Source organism: Rhinichthys klamathensis, unplaced genomic scaffold (genome assembly GCF_029890125.1).
Source record: "Rhinichthys klamathensis goyatoka isolate OS25496 unplaced genomic scaffold, OSU_Roscu_1.1 h1tg000006l_1, whole genome shotgun sequence".
NCBI lineage: Eukaryota > Metazoa > Chordata > Actinopteri > Cypriniformes > Leuciscidae > Rhinichthys > Rhinichthys klamathensis.
The window spans coordinates 347,722-367,277 of record NW_026606559.1 but is presented as its reverse complement, the minus strand read 5'-3'; the positions used below and the strand labels follow the sequence as shown (position 1 = coordinate 367,277).

Genomic DNA, 19,556 nt, shown 5'->3' with positions numbered 1-19,556 from the left:
TTCTACCTGCAGTCATCAAACATCCCTTTAGTTACTGTGTCAATACTAGTCAACACACCTGCACTAACCTGTCCCCAATAAAAAAAGAAAAAAAATGTGACATATTGGGGATGTACTGTAATACTTTAATTTTTTTAGCATTTCGATATAATTATGTGATGGCAAAGCTGAATTTTCCAGAATACTTTCAGAACACTTCCAGAAACCCTCCAACTTCCCCAGCTCCACATGTATAGATCTGCTACAGGGGTTAATTCATGCATGTTACATGTGCAGCTACAGCATCATGTCTTACATGCTCACAGCAATGTCTGTGAATGAATTGGCAGTAGCAAATCTCAGTACTTGCGATGCAGCAGCAGCAGCTTAGCAGATCTACACTCACCTAAAGGATTATTAGGAACACCTGTTCAATTTGGTCAAGACAATCTCCTGAACTCCTGAATGTCAGAATGGGAAAGAAAGGGGATTTAAGCAATTTTGAGCGTGGCATGGTTGTTGGTGCAAGACGGGCGGTCTGAGTATTTCACAATCTACTACTGGGATTTTCACGCACAACCATTTCTAGGGTTTACAAAGAATGGTATGAAAAGGGAAAAACATCCAGTATGCGGCAGTCCTGTGGGCGAAAATGCCTTGTTGATGCTAGAGGTCAGAGGAGAATGGGCCGACTGATTCAAGCTGATAGAAGAGCAACTTTGACTGAAATAACCACTCGTTACAAACCGAGGTGTGCAGCAAAGCATTTGTGAAGCCACAACACGCACAACCTTGAGGCGGATGGGGCTACAACAGCAGAAGACCCCACCGGGTACCACTCATCTCCACTACAAATAGGAAAAAGAGGCTACAATTTGCAAGAGCTCACCAAAATTGGACAGTTGAAGACTGGAAAATGTTGCCTGGTCTGATGAGTCTCGATTTCTGTTGAGACATTCAGATGGTAGAGTCAGAATTTGGCGTAAACAGAATGAGAACATGATCCATCATGCCTTGTTACCACTGTGCAGGCTGGTGGTGGTGGTGTAATGGTGTGGGGGATGTTTTCTTGGCACACTTTAGGCCCCTTAGTGCCAATTGGGCATCATTTAAATGCCACGGCCTACCTGAGTATTGTTTCTGACAATGTCCATCCTTTATGGCACCATGTACCCATCCTCATGATGGCTACTTCCAGCAGGATAATGCACCATGTCAGAAAGCTCGAATCATTTCAAATTGGTTTCTTGAACATGACAATGAGTTCACTGTACTAAAATGGCCCCCACAGTCACCAGATCTCAACCCAAAAGAGCATCTTTGGGATGTGGTGGAACGGGAGCTTCGTGCCTTGGATGTGCATCCCACAAATCTCCATCAACTGCAAGATGCTATCCTATCAATATGTGCCAACATTTCTAAAGAATGCTTTCAGCACCTTGTTGAATCAATGCCACGTAGAATTAAGGCGGTTCTGAAGGCAAAAGAGGGTCAAACACAGTATTAGTGTGGTGTTCCTAAAAATCTTTAGGTGAGTGTATTACGCAAAGAACAAATACATTACCATTACCAATATCTATTCCCATTACCATGCCAATCTCTCAGAGAGTTGCCATGACAGAAAGGTCTTTACTATAATTTTTGACTACTTTAATGCATCCTTGCTAATGAAGGAATTAATTTATAAAAAATAAAAATAAAAAAAAAGATTCACTGACCTCAAACTTTTGAATGGTAACGTATAAATTCAAGTGTCAAAAAAATAAAATAAAACCCAGTGTTCGCCATGATGTTAGTACAGTATGTTTCAGAGTGTGATGTGTTCAGTGTAATTTCAAATGATGTGTTTAATCCCCATGTGGTCCCATGACATGGTCTGATCCGCACATGACTCTACAGGGATCTCCTGAACCTAGTGTGTGTATGCGTTGCGTGACTATGTTCACAATGGGATATACTGCAAATACTGCACAGTATACACTGAATACTGCCTACTATTTATTTAAAAAATATTATGTGAAATCTTTGAAACCGTTTAACGATAAGCGATTCAACAGTAGTATGCTATATAGTAAAAATACCTTTTTATATGATGCCCCCATATATAATCTCAGAAAAAGGAAAAAAGGTCTATTTACATAAAATTCAATTTTCTCTAAAAATGTCTCAACTCTTGAGAGTGCAATCAAATCATGACTGACATTATCAATTTTCATTGGTTTTAATAATAATAAAAGTAAGCCAAAAAAGGTTTTATTGATGATCTTAAGCCTGAAATCCTAGAATCAGCACAGCCTCAGTGTGTGATGAGCAACAGAGGAAAGAAAAAACAGGGAAGAGAAAATGAGAAAATCCCTAGTCAGAGGATTAAGTGTGGACTATAGACTTCACATTGGTATGATCTCAGATTATACTATGCTATGCATTTAATATACAGCAGAAGAAAAAAAAAAGAGTTCACAAACACAACACAACTACAGCTCTGCCTCCAGGCTTCGGCTTAGCATACAGAGATGCTTTTTATACAGAATCCAATTAGCTCTCTTATACACTCGATGAAATACAGTGGGGTTTAAAAGCATTGAGAGACATCTGTGAAAGACTTTATAAAATAACCACTTATAATAGGAGACACTGTTTGTGGAAACCTTCATTTTTAGGGCCCGATCATAAAAATCAGCTGACTTTGGTCAGGTGACCTGACATCATGTTAGAGCTCTTGAGAAAACAGCACGGGGTTGTGGGAACGCAGTGTTTTAAAACAGCACCACCTTCATGAATTAATAATCAGCGGCAGCACGTTGTCTTCAGGGACACGGTTAACGTGAGTGCCTACGCACTGAGAACAGGATGAAACCACGCTGCTCAGACATAGGGCCTTTAATCAACTCTACCATGTTGAATTAAAATAGCTGTAGAAACAAACAGATCACAGGGGTGAACACAATGATCATGAACCACACAAGTGCAAACACAGAAGTCAAACCATTTGAATTCAACATTCCAATCTCATCCAAAAATCTATATACTAGTAGCATTAAATTGAAGTGTACAAATAAGGATAATAGTAATAATTGATGGCCTGGTTTAGGGCTCAGATTAAGCCAGGATTAGACCTTAGTTCATTTCGGACATTTAAGTAGCTTTTATAAACATGCCTTAGAAAAAAAAAACATTACTGGGCAAACATTATTGTGCTTCTTGAGACAAAACAGAAGCACTTGAGTCAGTGCAAGTTGCTTTCAGTTACTTAAGATAGCTCAAAAACATGCATTTCAGTCTGGGACTAGGCTTAAGCTTTCTCTGTGAAACCAGGGCTACAAACTACAAACTAAATTTTACCTTTTACATTTTAAAATGTTATTAAAATATTATTTTACACGGATCAAATAATAATAACAACAATAACAATAATAATGTATAAATATTGAATATTATTTTACATTACATTGATACAATATAATAATACTAACTAACATGTGAATACTGTGAACTAACATGAACATAAACAAAGATTAATACATGCTGTAAAAAATACTGTATAGGCCTATTGCTCATTGATAATTCATATTAGCTGAAGCATTAACTAATGTTAACAAATGAGACCTTATTGTAAAGGGTTACAAAAAAGAAAAAGAAGAACAAATACTGTTAATAATAGCTAGTGCTTGTGGGAGATTACCTACAAAACCGTCATTAATGGATCTTGAATGTCTGCATTCTTGTAAATCAGAACTACTGAAATCAAAATATGAACCAAATCGATAAATTACTTATGAACACCTGTCTTAGCCCCAATATGTCTGGTGAACTGACCATTTCCAAGAACACAAATTCAAACCCTCTCTGTTGTGTTCCTGAGTGTGTTACCTTTCTGCCCCAACAGTGACGAGGACAGATGTTTGCCTTCTTCTCACACACACACACAAACACCTCACCCAAGAGACACTAAACACCCATACACACACCAATTTGAATCTTAACAAAGATCTGCACCGCTGCCTCTCCTGTCAAACATCTGGGATCTGTATGCTTGATGGGCCATGTCTCACAGCTCGGTTTTGTTTTTCTGTTCCCTGCAGTTTTGCTGGCGTTATTTTCCTCTGACAGCACATAAGAGAGAGTATCAGACCATGAACAGACAGACAACACTGAAATCTCTCTCTCCCTCTCTCCTTTCTGAGTTGAGACTGCTGACAGCCTCATTTCAATCCTAGGAGTCCAAAAATCCAATACAAATGTTGTCTTAAAAAAAAAGAACCAGTTAAACGCTCTGTGTACATAACACAAAGCTATACACTTCCTTCCCAGACAGCTTTATTCAGTCGTGACCGCTAGTCGTGACTGCTTTCCTCTGCGGTTCACTTGCAATTTTCAATCACAGCAATCTTTTCTGCACTCTGCCTTCCTCTACTGGATATTACGATGAAGTACAACCATTCTAATAAAGAAAACAATAGGCAATCTGCCACGAGAGATTGTGTTATGTTTCATTTACATCAGAGCAAACACAATCTGCAGGCATTTAAACACGCAAAGGTACATATTTGTCAATTAAAAGACTCAGACGAACGCGTTGGCATTTGGCCAGCAGAAGTCCCGTCGCTCCAATCCCAAACGCAGCCAAGATTTATAACCTCTCGGGCGCAGTTTTACAGCATGTCTTGCTGTTTTTGCATTCAGACGAGAAGAATCGCTGGGGCGGCTGCTGAATAAATCGCTTGGCTAATCATTTGTTGTGTTCCCTCTATATCCTTGAGCAATCCCTGTGAATTTTAAACTGGTATGGCTGAACTACCGGCCAGGCGATTCTCATTGGGAGGGTAGCTACACCATCGACTCATGGCCCTGTCTATCAAAAATAATTACATTATCTCAAACTCATGTAGAATAAGTAATCGGACATTCTGATGAGTCTACTTTAATGAGAAGGTAGGATAACCACAAAATCAAATTAAAGGTCAAGGGAAATGCATTATAAATGTTATACAGCAGTTAGTTCTGGTCAACTAATTTGATCATACTGTATTACAAAACTGGACTGTTTTAAATGCAAATAAAATATCTGGACATAATGTATCTGAAAGGACAGTTGTAAATATTAAAGGGATAGTTCACCCAAAAGTGAAGATCCTCACCCTCATGTCGTTTCAAACCTGTATGATTTTATTTATTTATCTGTGAAACACAAAAGAAGACCTTCTGAATATTGTATTATTCACTCTTTTTGATTACAATTAATAGGGAAATTGTAAGCGCCAAAAAGGAGGCAAAAGCATCATTTAATATTTAATATATATCAATATTTTTTGTCAGGCGAAACACTTTTGACCTCAAATTTTTACTTGAAATACCCCCTAAGAACATATTCGCATGTTCACGGTTCTCTAATTTAGGATAATGGTCACATGACCTGTACACAACTGAATAAAATATTTCATATTTTTACTTCCGGTATATTACATTGATTACGGTAATAAGTTTGTAAATGACTGCAGGTGTATGCTTGGAAACACATGACTAGGGTTGGGTATCGTTTGGGTTTTATCCGATTCCAGTACCTACTCGGTATTTTTTAAACGGTTCCGGTGCTTAAACGGTTCTTAAATCGGTACTTAAGAAAATGAAACCGCACACACTTTATCAAAAAATAATACCCTTTAATTTACAGGGCCAAACTGGACACAATATTAACTTAAATCTTTAAACAATATAAATACAAGTAACATATGGTAATAATAAAACCAATATAAAATAAAAATTCATATTTACATAATATCAAATGAAACAATATTGTATCAAACAATGTAATAATACTGGAGATTAATAGAGATTACTAGCAGGCAGAGCTGCCAACTCTCACGCATTGACCGTGAGACTCACGCAAATGACCCTTTTCACACAGAAAAATCGTGGACAAAGAGGACACTGACAGACAAGACAGAGAAGGTTACTTTTGATATGGAACAAATCCACAGCTGTCAGATTCTGTCAATATTTTTACGAGATTCACACAATAAATAACGTTTTGGCTCTTTGAAATGTGACAGATCGCTGTAGCGCGTCAGTTCAAACGGCACGTGATACAGCAGCCTACAAATACAAATCCACTGCTTCTTAGCTACGCAGCGTTGAGTGAACCTATGAAAGAGAACATCTCTGGTTGGTGTAACATATCTCTCAATAGGGAACGGGACGCAGCCAAGCTCCTCGCGCTGCCGACCAGCTTCCTTTTTCGGCAGAGAAATCTGAGGAGCAGATGGCGCGCGCGCGACAGCATAGTATGACGACGTAAGTGCGTCGATGCGGCGCCATCAGCCAATGAATTGGCTTGATTCTATATGGGATTCAGACTATCGGCACACCCAGAGGGCGTTCTGACACGTAATTTTACACGTGAAATGCAGCCAAACCTTGCGAGAAAGAGCGCGCATGCGAGACAGAAGAAACTGTGCTCCAAACTGTGTAGCACACGCACGGTGGAGAGAGAGAGAGCGAGAGACCTTGTGTGTGTGTGTGTGTGTGTGTGCGCGTGTGTGCCTAATGAAGTTAGGCACCGAAATCAGGCACCGTAATTTTCTTTCTTATTCGGTCTGGTTACTACCGTTTACGTCGGAACCGGTTCCCTATTGGCACCGAGTTTCGGTACCCAACCCTGCACATGACACTGATGAAGGGCTTAACCCGAAAAAGGTTTGCGCACCTTGCACTTTTGCAATTTATTTGTGGCCTCTGGACAATAAAATCTTGTGTGGATCTTTTTTCTGATTTTTAAATTTGATCTTTTTTTTTTTATCTTAAAATGATTTTTATAACTTTTGACTTTTTTATGATTTAATTGATTATAAGCTTGTCGTCAAATCACAAATGAGTCGACTCAAATTAAAAATGAATTTGTGGATCATACTTCACCACTTATATGAACTCACGAATGTGCTATTGAGAGATAGGGTGGATGTGAAGTTTTTCATTGAATAATGACTTAAGTTTAGGTCTTTTACCTCACATAAAGTCTGAAATATTGTTTACGGCTTCTATAGTGCATTATGTCCTTTAAGTTCTTATTCACTTTTGTGATGGAAATGTTTTATGTAATGGTCTCAGAAGTGCATATGTGCAGAAACGTGCAGACTAAGGATGCTTAGGTCAAAGACCATGTATATCTATATACATCACATACTAGACTTACCCAAAAAGTGCTTAAAGGGGTCATATAATGGTACATGCACTTTTACAAGTTGATTGTACTGAAATGTGTGTTGGCAGTGCCTGTACACAACCATCATATAATGATACAAATCCATCCAGTGTTTTTGTTTTAATCTCCTTATATGTTTTCCCCTGTCTCAAATCAAGCCGTTCGACCTTGTGACGTCACACGCTCGGAAGCCCCTCCCACGATTGTTGATTGACAGCAACGTTTCAACACAGACCCGCCCTCGCTCGTGAGCGAGCTGTCAATCATAGTCTGCGCGGACCGGCGCGGTCATTGTTGATATGCTGGAGCACTGTCTATGAGCAGAATGGCGTCTAAGCGATTGTGGTGTTCTCTTCTTGGGTGTAATAACGAACACAGCAGTCATTTTAATGTTCCTTAATCCGAACCGCCGAAGACGCAGTGGCTAAATTTGTTTTCAAAGGGAATATTCCCCACGAGCAACGTCAATGCTTTCATGTTTGCGCGAATCATTTCTCAGCAGACTGCTTTATAAACAAGGGTCAGTATAAAGCTGGTTTTGCTAAGAAGCTGCTCATGAAAAAAGGATCGGTACCAGCTATTCGTGTTCCTGCTGAACCTCTAGAACACCTGAAGTGAGTGTAACGTTTTATTAAACTCTATATTAATATTTATATTAATCTTTGCAAATCGCTAGCTGCACGCTTCACAATGAATGCGTCTAAGGTTTACACTTAGGGTACATTACGCCATGTTTTCTATGTATGATGTTCTCAATATAATTCATAATCCCACGTTTATACTGAACAATGCGTTATGGTTATTGTGTTATTGTGTTACAAACGGTGTACACACAGAACAGAGAGGCGGGGTGAGCAAAGCTCATTATCATTTAAAGTCATATACACTGAAACGGCGTGCTGAAAACATAGCTGTTTTTGACCAATAAAATAAGTGTTTTCTTACAATACTAATGAGAATTTGTAATTAAAGTATATTACAAACTTTTAATTTAGACCCTAAAGAATCATACTAGCTTGTACAAAAATGACATTATATGACTCCTTTAACACAGTAGATCACAACAGTCATGTGATTGGTGATTAGATAATTCGCAGTGAAGAAGACTTCATTCCTGCAAAAGGTCTCTTTTTGTTTTCTATGGAAGTCAGTCAGTCAGTCATATGGTTTGACTTTGGAATGACATGAGGGTAAGTAAATGAGGACACGGTTTTCATTTGTGGATGAACTATTCCTTTAATTCCCACAGAAGCTGAAGTGGCTTTTCGGAGATGGCAATTACATTACGCAGTGCGAAGACTTCGGATAATTACGTATCTCCAGGGCTGCAATATCCAAAGTGTGATAAAGATTACCAGAGCACTCCTGTGTGACGCGGACACACAGCATCCATACAGCAGCAGAAACTGTAAATGCACTGCACTTCCAAAAAAGGAGGCTCTTATATGCAGTATGATGGGATTGATTGATGGGACTCATATGAACTCATTTCAGACCTCAGATATCAGCATATTTCACTGTCTTCGCTGGTTTCATGCCTAGATAATCCATGAGCCATGCAGTCGATGCTGATGTTACATATATAAAATTGCATTTGGTGCTGGAAGCGCCTTAAAATAACTAAACTATACACATACTGTGCATTTGTTTTACACTTCAGCATTGTGCTATCATCATCTTTTTAATATTCAACAGTGCGAACTGAGTGATTTAAAGGTTTAACGATATGAGTCACAATGTTAAATTAATTAGATGCATTATACCGGCTATTTCAGAGAAAAAAAAACATAGCACAGATTCTGTCTGTTGCATTCTGGGAGTGTGTTCATCCTCATAGGGTGCCGATTTAATGACAAGCACACACAAAGGAACCGCAAAAATGAATTAGCTCCCTTCAGGCACACACTCACACACAAATTAACCTGTTTATGCATACGCCACGCAAACAAACAGTTGCACAGTTACGCAGAAGAAACAGCAGCCCTGGCCTCTATCCAGAGGAACGCAGGCGGATAAAAGGTTTCCAAGAGGGACGGGCTGACTCATTCAGGGCTCCAGAGGGATTGTGGGTATCTTCAGTCACCCGCTACAGATGCTAAAACTAGAACACGTCCAATTAGTGCTCCTCTTTCACTCCTTCGCTGCAGAAGTCTGGCAGGCGTGCGTACAATAGCGCAGCCACGCTTCTGAAACTTTTCAAAGACATGCCTACTCTACGGGAGACTTTAAATGAGTCAGAGACCCTTCTGATTTTTATGGGCTATTATCAGATAAGCTGAACAGATCCCGGTGACAGATTTTACCCCTGAAAGATCATTTCCCTTTAAAAGTGATAAGCAGCGTGTCACAGAGCTGCCAGCTTCAGAACGATAATGATGGGTGTAATGATGACTATATTGCAGGGGTGTTTTCTTTGAAGAAAGCGAGGGAGAAAGTACTGCAAAGGAACTTGGATAAGAAAACTATTTGCAGTCCAAAAGCAAAATGAAATGAAATACGAGACCAAATAGTGTCTAAATTACTCATATACTCATAACAGCGACAGCGGCAGATATAGTTTCAGGCAGCATCTATATATATATGTTTTTTAAATAATAATACTAATAATAAAATAAGATAAGATAAAATAAAATAAAACAAAACAATATAAATTAAATAAAAAAAACTATAAAAAAAAATAAAAAAAACAGTGCTCCCTAATATTCTTGAGGGAACCGTAACACACACACACACACACACACACATATATATATATATATATATATATATATATATATATAGTTTAATATATTATATATCATTTATATGCATGTATGTATACATATATATCATGTATGACAGCTTACATAAGAATATTAAGCAGCACAACTGTTTTCAACATTAATAATAAGAAGAAATATTTATTGAGCAACTGCTATACAAAATGTAAAGGATGCTAGGAAAAACATAATATATCTATGTCCTTTTCTAAAGCAACACTGTCTAAAAGTGACAGCAATGGATAAAGTTAAAATAACATAGAATATATAATCAAATAAAATAAAACTTGGTATCTATACTAGCAACTGTTATACAAAATGTAAAGGATGCTAGGAAAAACACAATATAAATGTGTCCTTTTCTAAACGTCGTCCAAAAGTGACAGTAATGGATAAAGTTTCAGACACCATTTCTAAAAAATACAATAATAATAATACAAATTAATTCTATTTTTAAATACCTCTGTGTCTTTGAGGCGTTCTTTGTTCCTATGAACCGGGGAGTGGGGCTGATGTATAGCTGAGGTGTTGTTACGTGCCAATTCTCCGTTAATCACGTGGTCTTCTGGGGCAGTTTTGGGCCTTGACCAAGTAGAGATGTTATCTGCACAAGTACAATATACAAATATCAGTTATCATACATTCACTATGTACTATTATTAAAATTCGTGGATACTGAACATCAAATGAAGCTTCCAATACTATAAATCAGACTATAATGTTATATGATGTAACAAGAGAACACATTTTGGCACGCTGAACTAACACACATCACACATTTCAGAAGAGACAGACAGTGCCATATTCTCTCGCCTGTATTGGATCCCTGCGTGTGGCTGTGGGTGATGTGTTGGGCAGCCTGGCACACGTTGTGCTGAAGGATACTCAGGCATTCTCCCAGACAGCTGAGTGTGGCTGCAGACGTGGCTTTGAGCAGGAGCAGGTCCTGATCCAGGGAAGACAGCGGCCCGCGGCTCGGTAACGACTCGATGGAATTCACCAGGTTCTTCTGTTGGCCCTCCGCCTGGGACATGACCTAAAAAGCCAGGGCAATAGACAGTCTTCTCATCGATTTCACGTGGACTTCAAAGACATCTTAATTAAATCAATCTGAACAGCACACATTTGTATTTAGACCTACTTCAGTTGGGCTACATCCATTACCTACAGAACAGCCCTCGAGTAAATTAATCCTTGATTAGAATCAGTGTCTAGAATTAGTTCTCTAATATTTAGACAGGTACATGCAGCCAGCTGGTATACTTTACAGCATTTGTGGCTTATTTTATTTATGTAGAGTGTATGTAGGCTACTGTGTGTGTATTAATATACTGTATACTGTGTGTGTGTGTGTGTATATATATATATACAGTTGTGGTCAGAATTAATGGCATCTCATAATCTCTCCAGATCCTTCAGATTCCCAGATCCATGTTGGTGCTTCTTCTCTTCAGTTCACTCCACAGGTCAGGTCAGGTATGTATACAGTGTACTAATATATATATATATATATGTATTACAGCTTCCACCAGAATATTAAGCAGCACAACTGTTTTCAACAATAATAAGAAATGTTTCTTGTGCAGCAAATCAGCATTTTAGAATGATTTCTAAAGGATCATGTGACACTGAGCTTTGCCACCACAGGAATAAATCGCATTTTAAAACATATTAAAATAGTATATATTTTAAATAACATGTTGAAATTGTAATAATATTCATGCTATTACTGTTTTGTAAAGTGAAATAAATGCAGCCTTGGTGAGCAGATATACACACACAAAGAAAAATAATATAATGAGGTAAAGTAGAAATGAAAAGTGCAGTACAATAATCTAATATTGTGGCTTTTATTAACGGTGTCTGATTTAGAGTAGATTGAGACACCTGTAATCCCCCCGGAGTGAAAGTAATCTCCTGGATTAGCTCAATCCCATCTTCCCAGTGTTCAAAACAAACCACATCCTGTCAACTGCAAATCCTTCCCACAGGGAATATATGGCATATTTGTATATATATGTTGCTCACTTTACCCTCACTTTTTAGAGCACAAGACTGTGAAGCGAGTCGTGAGGGAAAGTTCGTAGTGTTTGCCACCCCCGTTTGAGTCCGTCATGAAGCTAATGACCATGGGCTTTTGTGGTGGTAGATATTGGGCAGCTCTAATGAAAAACAGACAGATAACTAAAGAGGAGCAGAAACTTGCAGGACATGACTCATCACTGTAGGCTGCTCTGTACATGCATACCTCTCTCTCTCTCATTTCTCTCCCTCTCTCTCTCTCTCTCTCCAAAACACTTCAGTGATTGCAACACTATTACAGCACAGCTGTAGTTTTAATAGATGAAACTTATACTCACACTTAAAAGGAACATCAGAGTCTCCTCAAGATATCTGCCTCTCTTAAACCAATCAGGTTTAGTCTAGACATATTAAAAAACCCTCAGAAACTAGAATAAGATTAAACAAAATATGCACATTCTCCATTCAAAAGTTTGGGGATGTTTTTTTTTAATGAATAAAGATTCTCGTGTTTATCAAGGCTGACTTAATTTGATAACAAATACAGTAAAAACAGTAATATTGTGTATATTTTTTCCAATTTAAGTTAATTTTTCAATTGTAATATATTCCTGTGATGGCAATGTTGAATTTTCAGCATCATCACTCCAGTCTTCAGTCACATGATCCTTCAGAAATCATTCTAGTATGCTGTTTTGGTGCTCAAGAAACAATTATCATCAATGTTGAAAACAATTGTGTTAAATAATATTTTTGTGGAAGACGTGATCTTCACAGAACAAATAATTAAGTTTGATTTACTGTAATTGTAATTTTGTGGAACATGATGGTCAGGACATGACATTACTTTAGTAAATCTTTAAAAAAACAAAAAAACAATTTGGTTTTTATATACAGAATATATATATATATATATATATATATATATATATATATATATATATATATAAAAACAAATGTCCACCTCAAATTATATATATATATATATATATTAGAACAAAATGTATGCAGGGTTGAGGAGTGACTAGTTACGGTGTAATGAAATGAAGTTATTAAATTACAAAATGAATTTAATTGTATTTAGTTGTATGAGGTAAAATGTGTATTTCAAAGTTACTAACCAAATTAAAAGGAAATTGCTTTACATTAATAAAGTAATCCAAACCACATTTATAACAGTAAGCAATTACATTTCCAAAGTAACCTTCCTAACACTGAATGTATGTAAGATTCAACGCATTCTTTCTGTTGTGTGACTGTGTAGAATTTCTTTGAATTGCCATGAATTTAATTCCACTTCCTGTCATTCCAATTCCAATTCCAATTCCAATTCCAATTCCAATTCCAATTCAACTTCCTGTGGGGCGGAGTCAATTCAATTCAAATTCCAATTCATGAATTGAATGGAGGCCAATTCTGAAATTCTGAATTTTGCACAAGCCTGCTGTATATCAGCTTAAAATTAACCTTTTAAAGCAACAGTTCATTGAAAAATAAAAATTTATGTAATTATTACTGATTGTAAAACTCATATACTGTTTTTCTTTAAAGGAAAATTTGAACGGTTAAGGCCAATTCACACTCCACCGAGTCCGACAGACACAGACCAACGGCGACAGTCACCAGATTACAGCACGTCACTTCTCAGACATTCTAACTCCGATTCTGCATGTTCAACAAACTCCGACAGACACTAACAGACTCTGACAGGAGAAACACACTGATCTGACGAAGTGTTTGTTGCCATCTGTCGGCCTCTGTCTGTGTGGTGGGAATTGGCCTTTAAAGGGATAGTTCACCCAAAAAGGAAAATTCTTTTTTTCTATTTTTTGTCCAATGTCCATAGAAGTCAATGGTCCTCCACAACTGTTTGGTTGCCCATATTCTTCAAAATATCTTCCTTTGTGTTCAACAGAACAAAGAAATGTATACAGGTTTGGAACAAATTGGGGGTGAGTAAATGATGACAGAATTTCAATTTTTTTGGGTGAACTATCCCTTGAAGACCCATTCACACCAAGAATTATAACTATAAAGATAAGTAACAATCACTATATTAGTTTCGTTCTGTTTATTCTAACCACGAGCTGCAGTTTTGTCGTCTCCCACATTAAATGCTTGAGCTCTTTAAAGCAGGATGGATTCTGATTGGCTGTCAATGTTTTTACAGCAGGAAAAATATTGTTCTGAAAGTGATTCCAACGATATTGTTTCTCTGTGCTGTCATTGTTAGTTGTGGTCTCTGCTATTCTTTTATATTTAGAACGATTCTTAGAGCTACATCTTTTTCGTAATCATTGTAGTTATCACCCTTGGTGTGAATGGGCCTTTATATGGAAAAGGGCTGTGTGAAAATGATCCAAAATTTCTCCTTAATATGTGTTCCACATACAGGTTTAGAACAACATGATATTGAGTAAATGATGACAGAATTGTTGTTTTCTGGTGAACTACGCCTTTAAATGTGGTTTCACGGCTTAGAATGTGTTTGTAGACCCACAGACATTGACGTCATCTTTAAATAATTCACTGAAACAGGATATCACTGCCGGCTCTCTCTACAACAAGTGAAAGACTTTAGGGATTTTTATATTAACTGTCCTGTCTGTCTGCTACAGCATGGCAAACTTTGAGCAGAGAAGAGATTTTGCAGTTGTTCATAACCCAACTGTCATGAAAAATTGATCCGTCTCTTTATTCTCTCTCTTTGATCCGTTTCTCTTTTTGTGCGAGTATTAAAGGAAAAAGACGAACATCACAGCTGTCACCTGCTCTCGGCACAGAATCCCCAAGGTTCCCTGCGCACGGGTTTAGTACTGATCAAGATTCAGGAGCTGAGAGATCACACACCCTCAAAACTGTTGCATAATTCTGAGTGAAAAAGACCAAAATACCATTAAAGGCATAGTTCACCCGAAATTTTTAATTCTGTCATCATTTACACTCTCTCATTTCATACCAAACCTGTATGACTTTCTTTCTAACATGGAACACAAAAGAAGAAACTTTGAAGAATGTAACCAATGTTTGGCACATTAGTTAATAAAATACAAGTGCAGCTGACCAGGCTTGGGTACTGGCAATTCCTCATAATTCCTTTATTTTATTTTTTTCCAAAGTAAGAGTACACTCATCCGTCTTCTATATTCTAGCATGTCTCTCAGGGTATGTTACTCATGAAATGAACAGAAAATCTATTGTTTTGAGCTCCAGCTACTTTTTTTTTTTTTTACCTCCCCCTCTCTGGTTCCTCCTTCACAAAATCAGTCTTTCTTGTCATGTCTTTTTCATTTTTCACCGTCAAAATGTTCATAGTAAGAAAGGTTAAAATTTTCTCAGTCACCCTCCATCACTGTCACTTTTACACACACACATCATTATTTCTCTCTCGCTTGCTCTCTTACAGGACATGCAATGCCACTACTAGATATTATCCGAAACTTTGGGGAGAAAAATTATTTTTAAGGTTTGGCGTCTGTAAGTCTTTTTTATGCTCGCCAAGGCGTTTATTTGACCAAATTAGGCCAACAGTAAATACAATAATTTTTTTTGTTACAATTTTCAATAACGGTTTCCTATTGGAGTATATTTTAAAATGTATTCCTGTAATGACAACTTTGAATTTTCAGCATCATTACTCCAGTCTTCAGTCACATGATCCTTCACAAATCATTCTAATAATGATTTGGTGCTCAAGTAAAATGTCTTATTATTATCAATGTTGATAAAAGTTGTGCTGCTTAATATTCTTGAGGAAACCCTGATACTTTTTACAGGATCCTTTGATGAATATAAAGTTCAAAAGAACAGAATTTAAATTTCAAATAAATTCTGTTCTTTTGAACTTTATAGACCTTATGTAGCCCCGCCCCTTTTCAGCGATGCGCTCGTTGTCTTTTGACTTCCGGTCTGTATTTTCACAGCGATCTTGCATAGGTATGAATGAACTGCTCGTAAAAAATTTCACGGTCGACATTTGTTAAGACATCTGCTTTAGCCTACAATGTTTATGATAAACATTACAATGCTCATGATAACTTTTGTTAACTCTACAATAAGTAAATCCACTTCACCAGCTAATTACTCCTGGACAGCGATGCCATAGAAATATACAGAGCGACCGCAAAAACGGAAGTTCAAAGACAATATTCTAAAGATGACGGCGCCCACGTTTCTCTGGTGCATAAGGTCTATATAAAACAATATAATGTTTTTACTGTCACCGTCACACCGATTCAATGCATCCTTGCTAAATAAAAGTATTAATTTCTTTAAAAAAACAGCCTAGTGTACATACTTGGCTCACATGTTTATTAAGATGTGTTGATGTCGATCGGATCACAAGTGAACCACACTAAATACGAGTGTAAACAGGGTCTAAAGCGTTTTGAGCTTGGCCACTTTCAACCACTTCCAGTCGAAAACGCATTCGACCGAATTGCTTTCGTAGTGTTAACGCTCGAACGTCTTCAAACAGCTACAAAACAACGCCTACTCTCCGCCTACTGACCACGTTCATATGTAAATTGTCCTCCCTCGTCTACTTGTGATCCGATCGACCAAAAGCGTCTTTATACCAGGAGTAAACAGGCCCTTGTTAAACCACAATTTTCTATCTAAATTTGTAGTTTTCTCATCTAAATTTGTAGTGTATTTTGCAGACATGATGTTAGATGCAAATATTCAACTTTAAAGCTGCTGTCCGTAACTTTTTTCAAGTTAAAAATAATCCAAAATAATAATAAAAAAAAAAAACATATTCAGCCAGTGTTCAAAACTATCTGCTTGCCGTATCTCGATTCAAAATGGTTAGCTTGTAATAATGATTTTATTTCCAGTGGTACTGGTGGGTTTCCGCGGGAGAATCGAGCATGTCTTTGCGTCATTACGACACATCCGTACACATAAAGAAGGAGTTTCGGCTAGCTATATTGCGCGTGAGGATGTTGACGGTGTGGAGATGTAGAGATGTATAGCCTTTTCTCGCAGCACTTTACATAATTGAACTTATGGCGGATCCAGAAAGATCCAAACGACAATCATCAGTGTCAACTGGAGATTCACCAGTTATAAAACCCATAAGACTTCCTACTTCGGATTTAAAGTGGCTAGAGAAAGACAGCAACCGTCTCATGCGAACACAAGGAACATAGGCAGGGCGTTTGGTGCGTGAACTCCGTGTTTTGAAGGGGTTCAAAACGGAAGAAGAGACGGCTTTTTTCTGCTGGACAAGTAAGACATTTCAATAGTTCAATCGTGTAACAGTACCAAAATTGTTTGCTTAATTCACACAGTTATGGAGTTTCCTTTGTTGTGCCTTTCTCGTTTAGCTATTATGGAGAATATGAATTCTGAACTACAGGTAACCATAAAACACATTAAATGTAGTCACGCAAAGCTGATGTTGTTAACATTAACAATTTGAGAACAAAGTATAATTTGCACGGTTCGACATAAGCGATCGTTAGATTTAATCAGCGCGATTTACTGCAGTGCAATCAATGCATTTTCCCCGTAGTTGATCTGAACAAAAGTGAATGTTACTTACTTGTTCAGAGTAAATTTTCCGGTGAAAATTCTTATGTTGGTCATCCTGTACTTCCAAAAAGTAGAATGTGTGATTCTGAATGCCAGTATCCACACCGGTGCTGTGACCGACAGCCGCGACGCGCACTCTCCTCACAACATTGTGTTCATCCGCGCTGTTTCATGCCGATGTACAACTCACGTAAAATTAATAATTCCGCGAATGACTGCAATTGCAGACTTCAAACAGAGATGGCGACAAAGAGGAAAAGCTACGGACTGCAGCTTTAACTCACACTGGTAACTGAACTGAATCACACATCAGCTAATTTACTGTACAGCATATACCAAAATGAAGGTGTTTGATTAAAAAAAAGAAACTAGGGTCAAATAATACCAACTTTAGTTATATACAGTATACAAATTCTGTTATGCATAAAACATTGCATGTACAATTTCTGTCATTTCTGATTCTGAATGGTCAATTACATCATTCTGCAGTTAAATAATTTAGTTTAAACACCAAGTCTTGATCACCTTGAAACAGACACTTCAGCACATCCCTATAACGATGATCACCTCTAAGCAAATGATTTCTGTGTGTGAGCAATTTCCTCTCACAGTACAGTGTAACTAATTGCACATCAAGCCATGGATATAAATAAATGCAGCAGGATAATTAAAATGCCAACAGTTTCATGCAACTATAACAGCAGTCACTTCAATTCAAGGAGCCTTTCAAAATCGTATCTGGAGGTGATGTGTCATTTCTTTCAATATTGCAATACTTTCTATAACATCTTAAACTCCAGGCTATATACTGTTCAAAGGTTTGGGGTCAGTAAGATTATATTTTTATTTTTGAAAAAATTATTCAGTAAGAATGTAGCCTATTAAATGGATCAAAAGTTACAGCAAAGACTTTTACATTGTTTTAAAAGTTTCCATTTCAAATAAATGGAACAATGGGTCTCATTCACTAAGCACGCGTAGCACAAATTTGTGCGTGAGATGTGTGAACGAACGACTTTTAGAACAAATCACGATTCACCAAAAATTTCGTAATACATTTTATTCTAAGTTTACGAAAAAATATAGGAAAAACTGAAACCACAGGTACGCAAAAAGCACTTAGCCTACACTGTACAACCTTATAATCGTGTTAAAAAGTTATATTTCATCCTAACATGACTATAATTCATTATATTGAAGTATGTTGGATTAATTAATCCATATAAAATTTTATAATAAATTTAATAATTTAATTTTATGAATGGCACACTTGGTATTGGCATTGCTTAAGGATCGGGCGAGAGTGCGTCGGCAAACAGCGACAAGTTTGACGAGAGTGACGGAAGGCTGTAAGGAAAACGTGTGCAGAAAGCCCTTATATGTACATGGTTTGGGCGTGTTTTTATGCAAATGACTAACTTCATGCACTCTAATCCAGATTCACCAACATCAGAACGATGTTAAGAGCAAATTCATGTGCGTGTTGTGAATTAGGCAAGAGATTTTTTTTTTTTTTTTTTTTTGCAAGTTCTCTCGTGCGTACAAATACCAAATAATCCTGGCAATTGTTGAGACTCAATGTGTCAATCTTGATAATAATAAGAAATAGGTAGTAGTAATATATACCATTATCTGTTTTTGCTGTATAAATGCAGCTTTGGGGATGAAAAATCATTGAAAGTAAAAATTCCTTACCGACCCCAACCTTTTGAATGGTAGTGTGAGTAACTAAGCCATTTGCAGGTTGATTTCCAGAAATTAGTATAAACTCTGTGGCGCTATCACACCATTGAGCATCCCAAGTCCCACTCCCAACACAGCAATTTTGTTTCAACCAATGGCGTGAGATTGGGTCGGGACTACCTGTGTAGTCGACCAATGTCAGATGGGGGAGTGTTCCGAAAAATGGTTTGAAACCATCATTAGTATTTTCTAGTTTAGGGACGCTAGTGGTGCAGAAAAGAAGCCTTTGAACATCAAAGACATTAAATTAATACGTCTACAGAATATAGAAAGGATGAACTTCAAGCCAAACCTCAAAATATACGGCAAAAGAATTC

The 19,556-nt window shown here is 37.4% G+C and overlaps 1 protein-coding gene across 2 annotated transcripts in view; it reads right to left on the bottom strand.

The window, feature by feature from the left end:
• osbpl10b (oxysterol binding protein-like 10b) overlaps positions 1 to 19,556 on the bottom strand; it is a 53,814-nt gene that overhangs the window by 19,586 nt on the left and 14,672 nt on the right. For both annotated transcript variants that reach the window (XM_056256904.1, XM_056256912.1), the window contains 2 exons: positions 10,750 to 10,972; positions 10,398 to 10,540 (listed from right to left, as the gene is read on the bottom strand). In XM_056256904.1, coding sequence (XP_056112879.1) covers positions 10,398 to 10,540; positions 10,750 to 10,972 — 366 coding nt within the window. The remainder of the gene's footprint in view (positions 1 to 10,397; positions 10,541 to 10,749; positions 10,973 to 19,556) is intronic.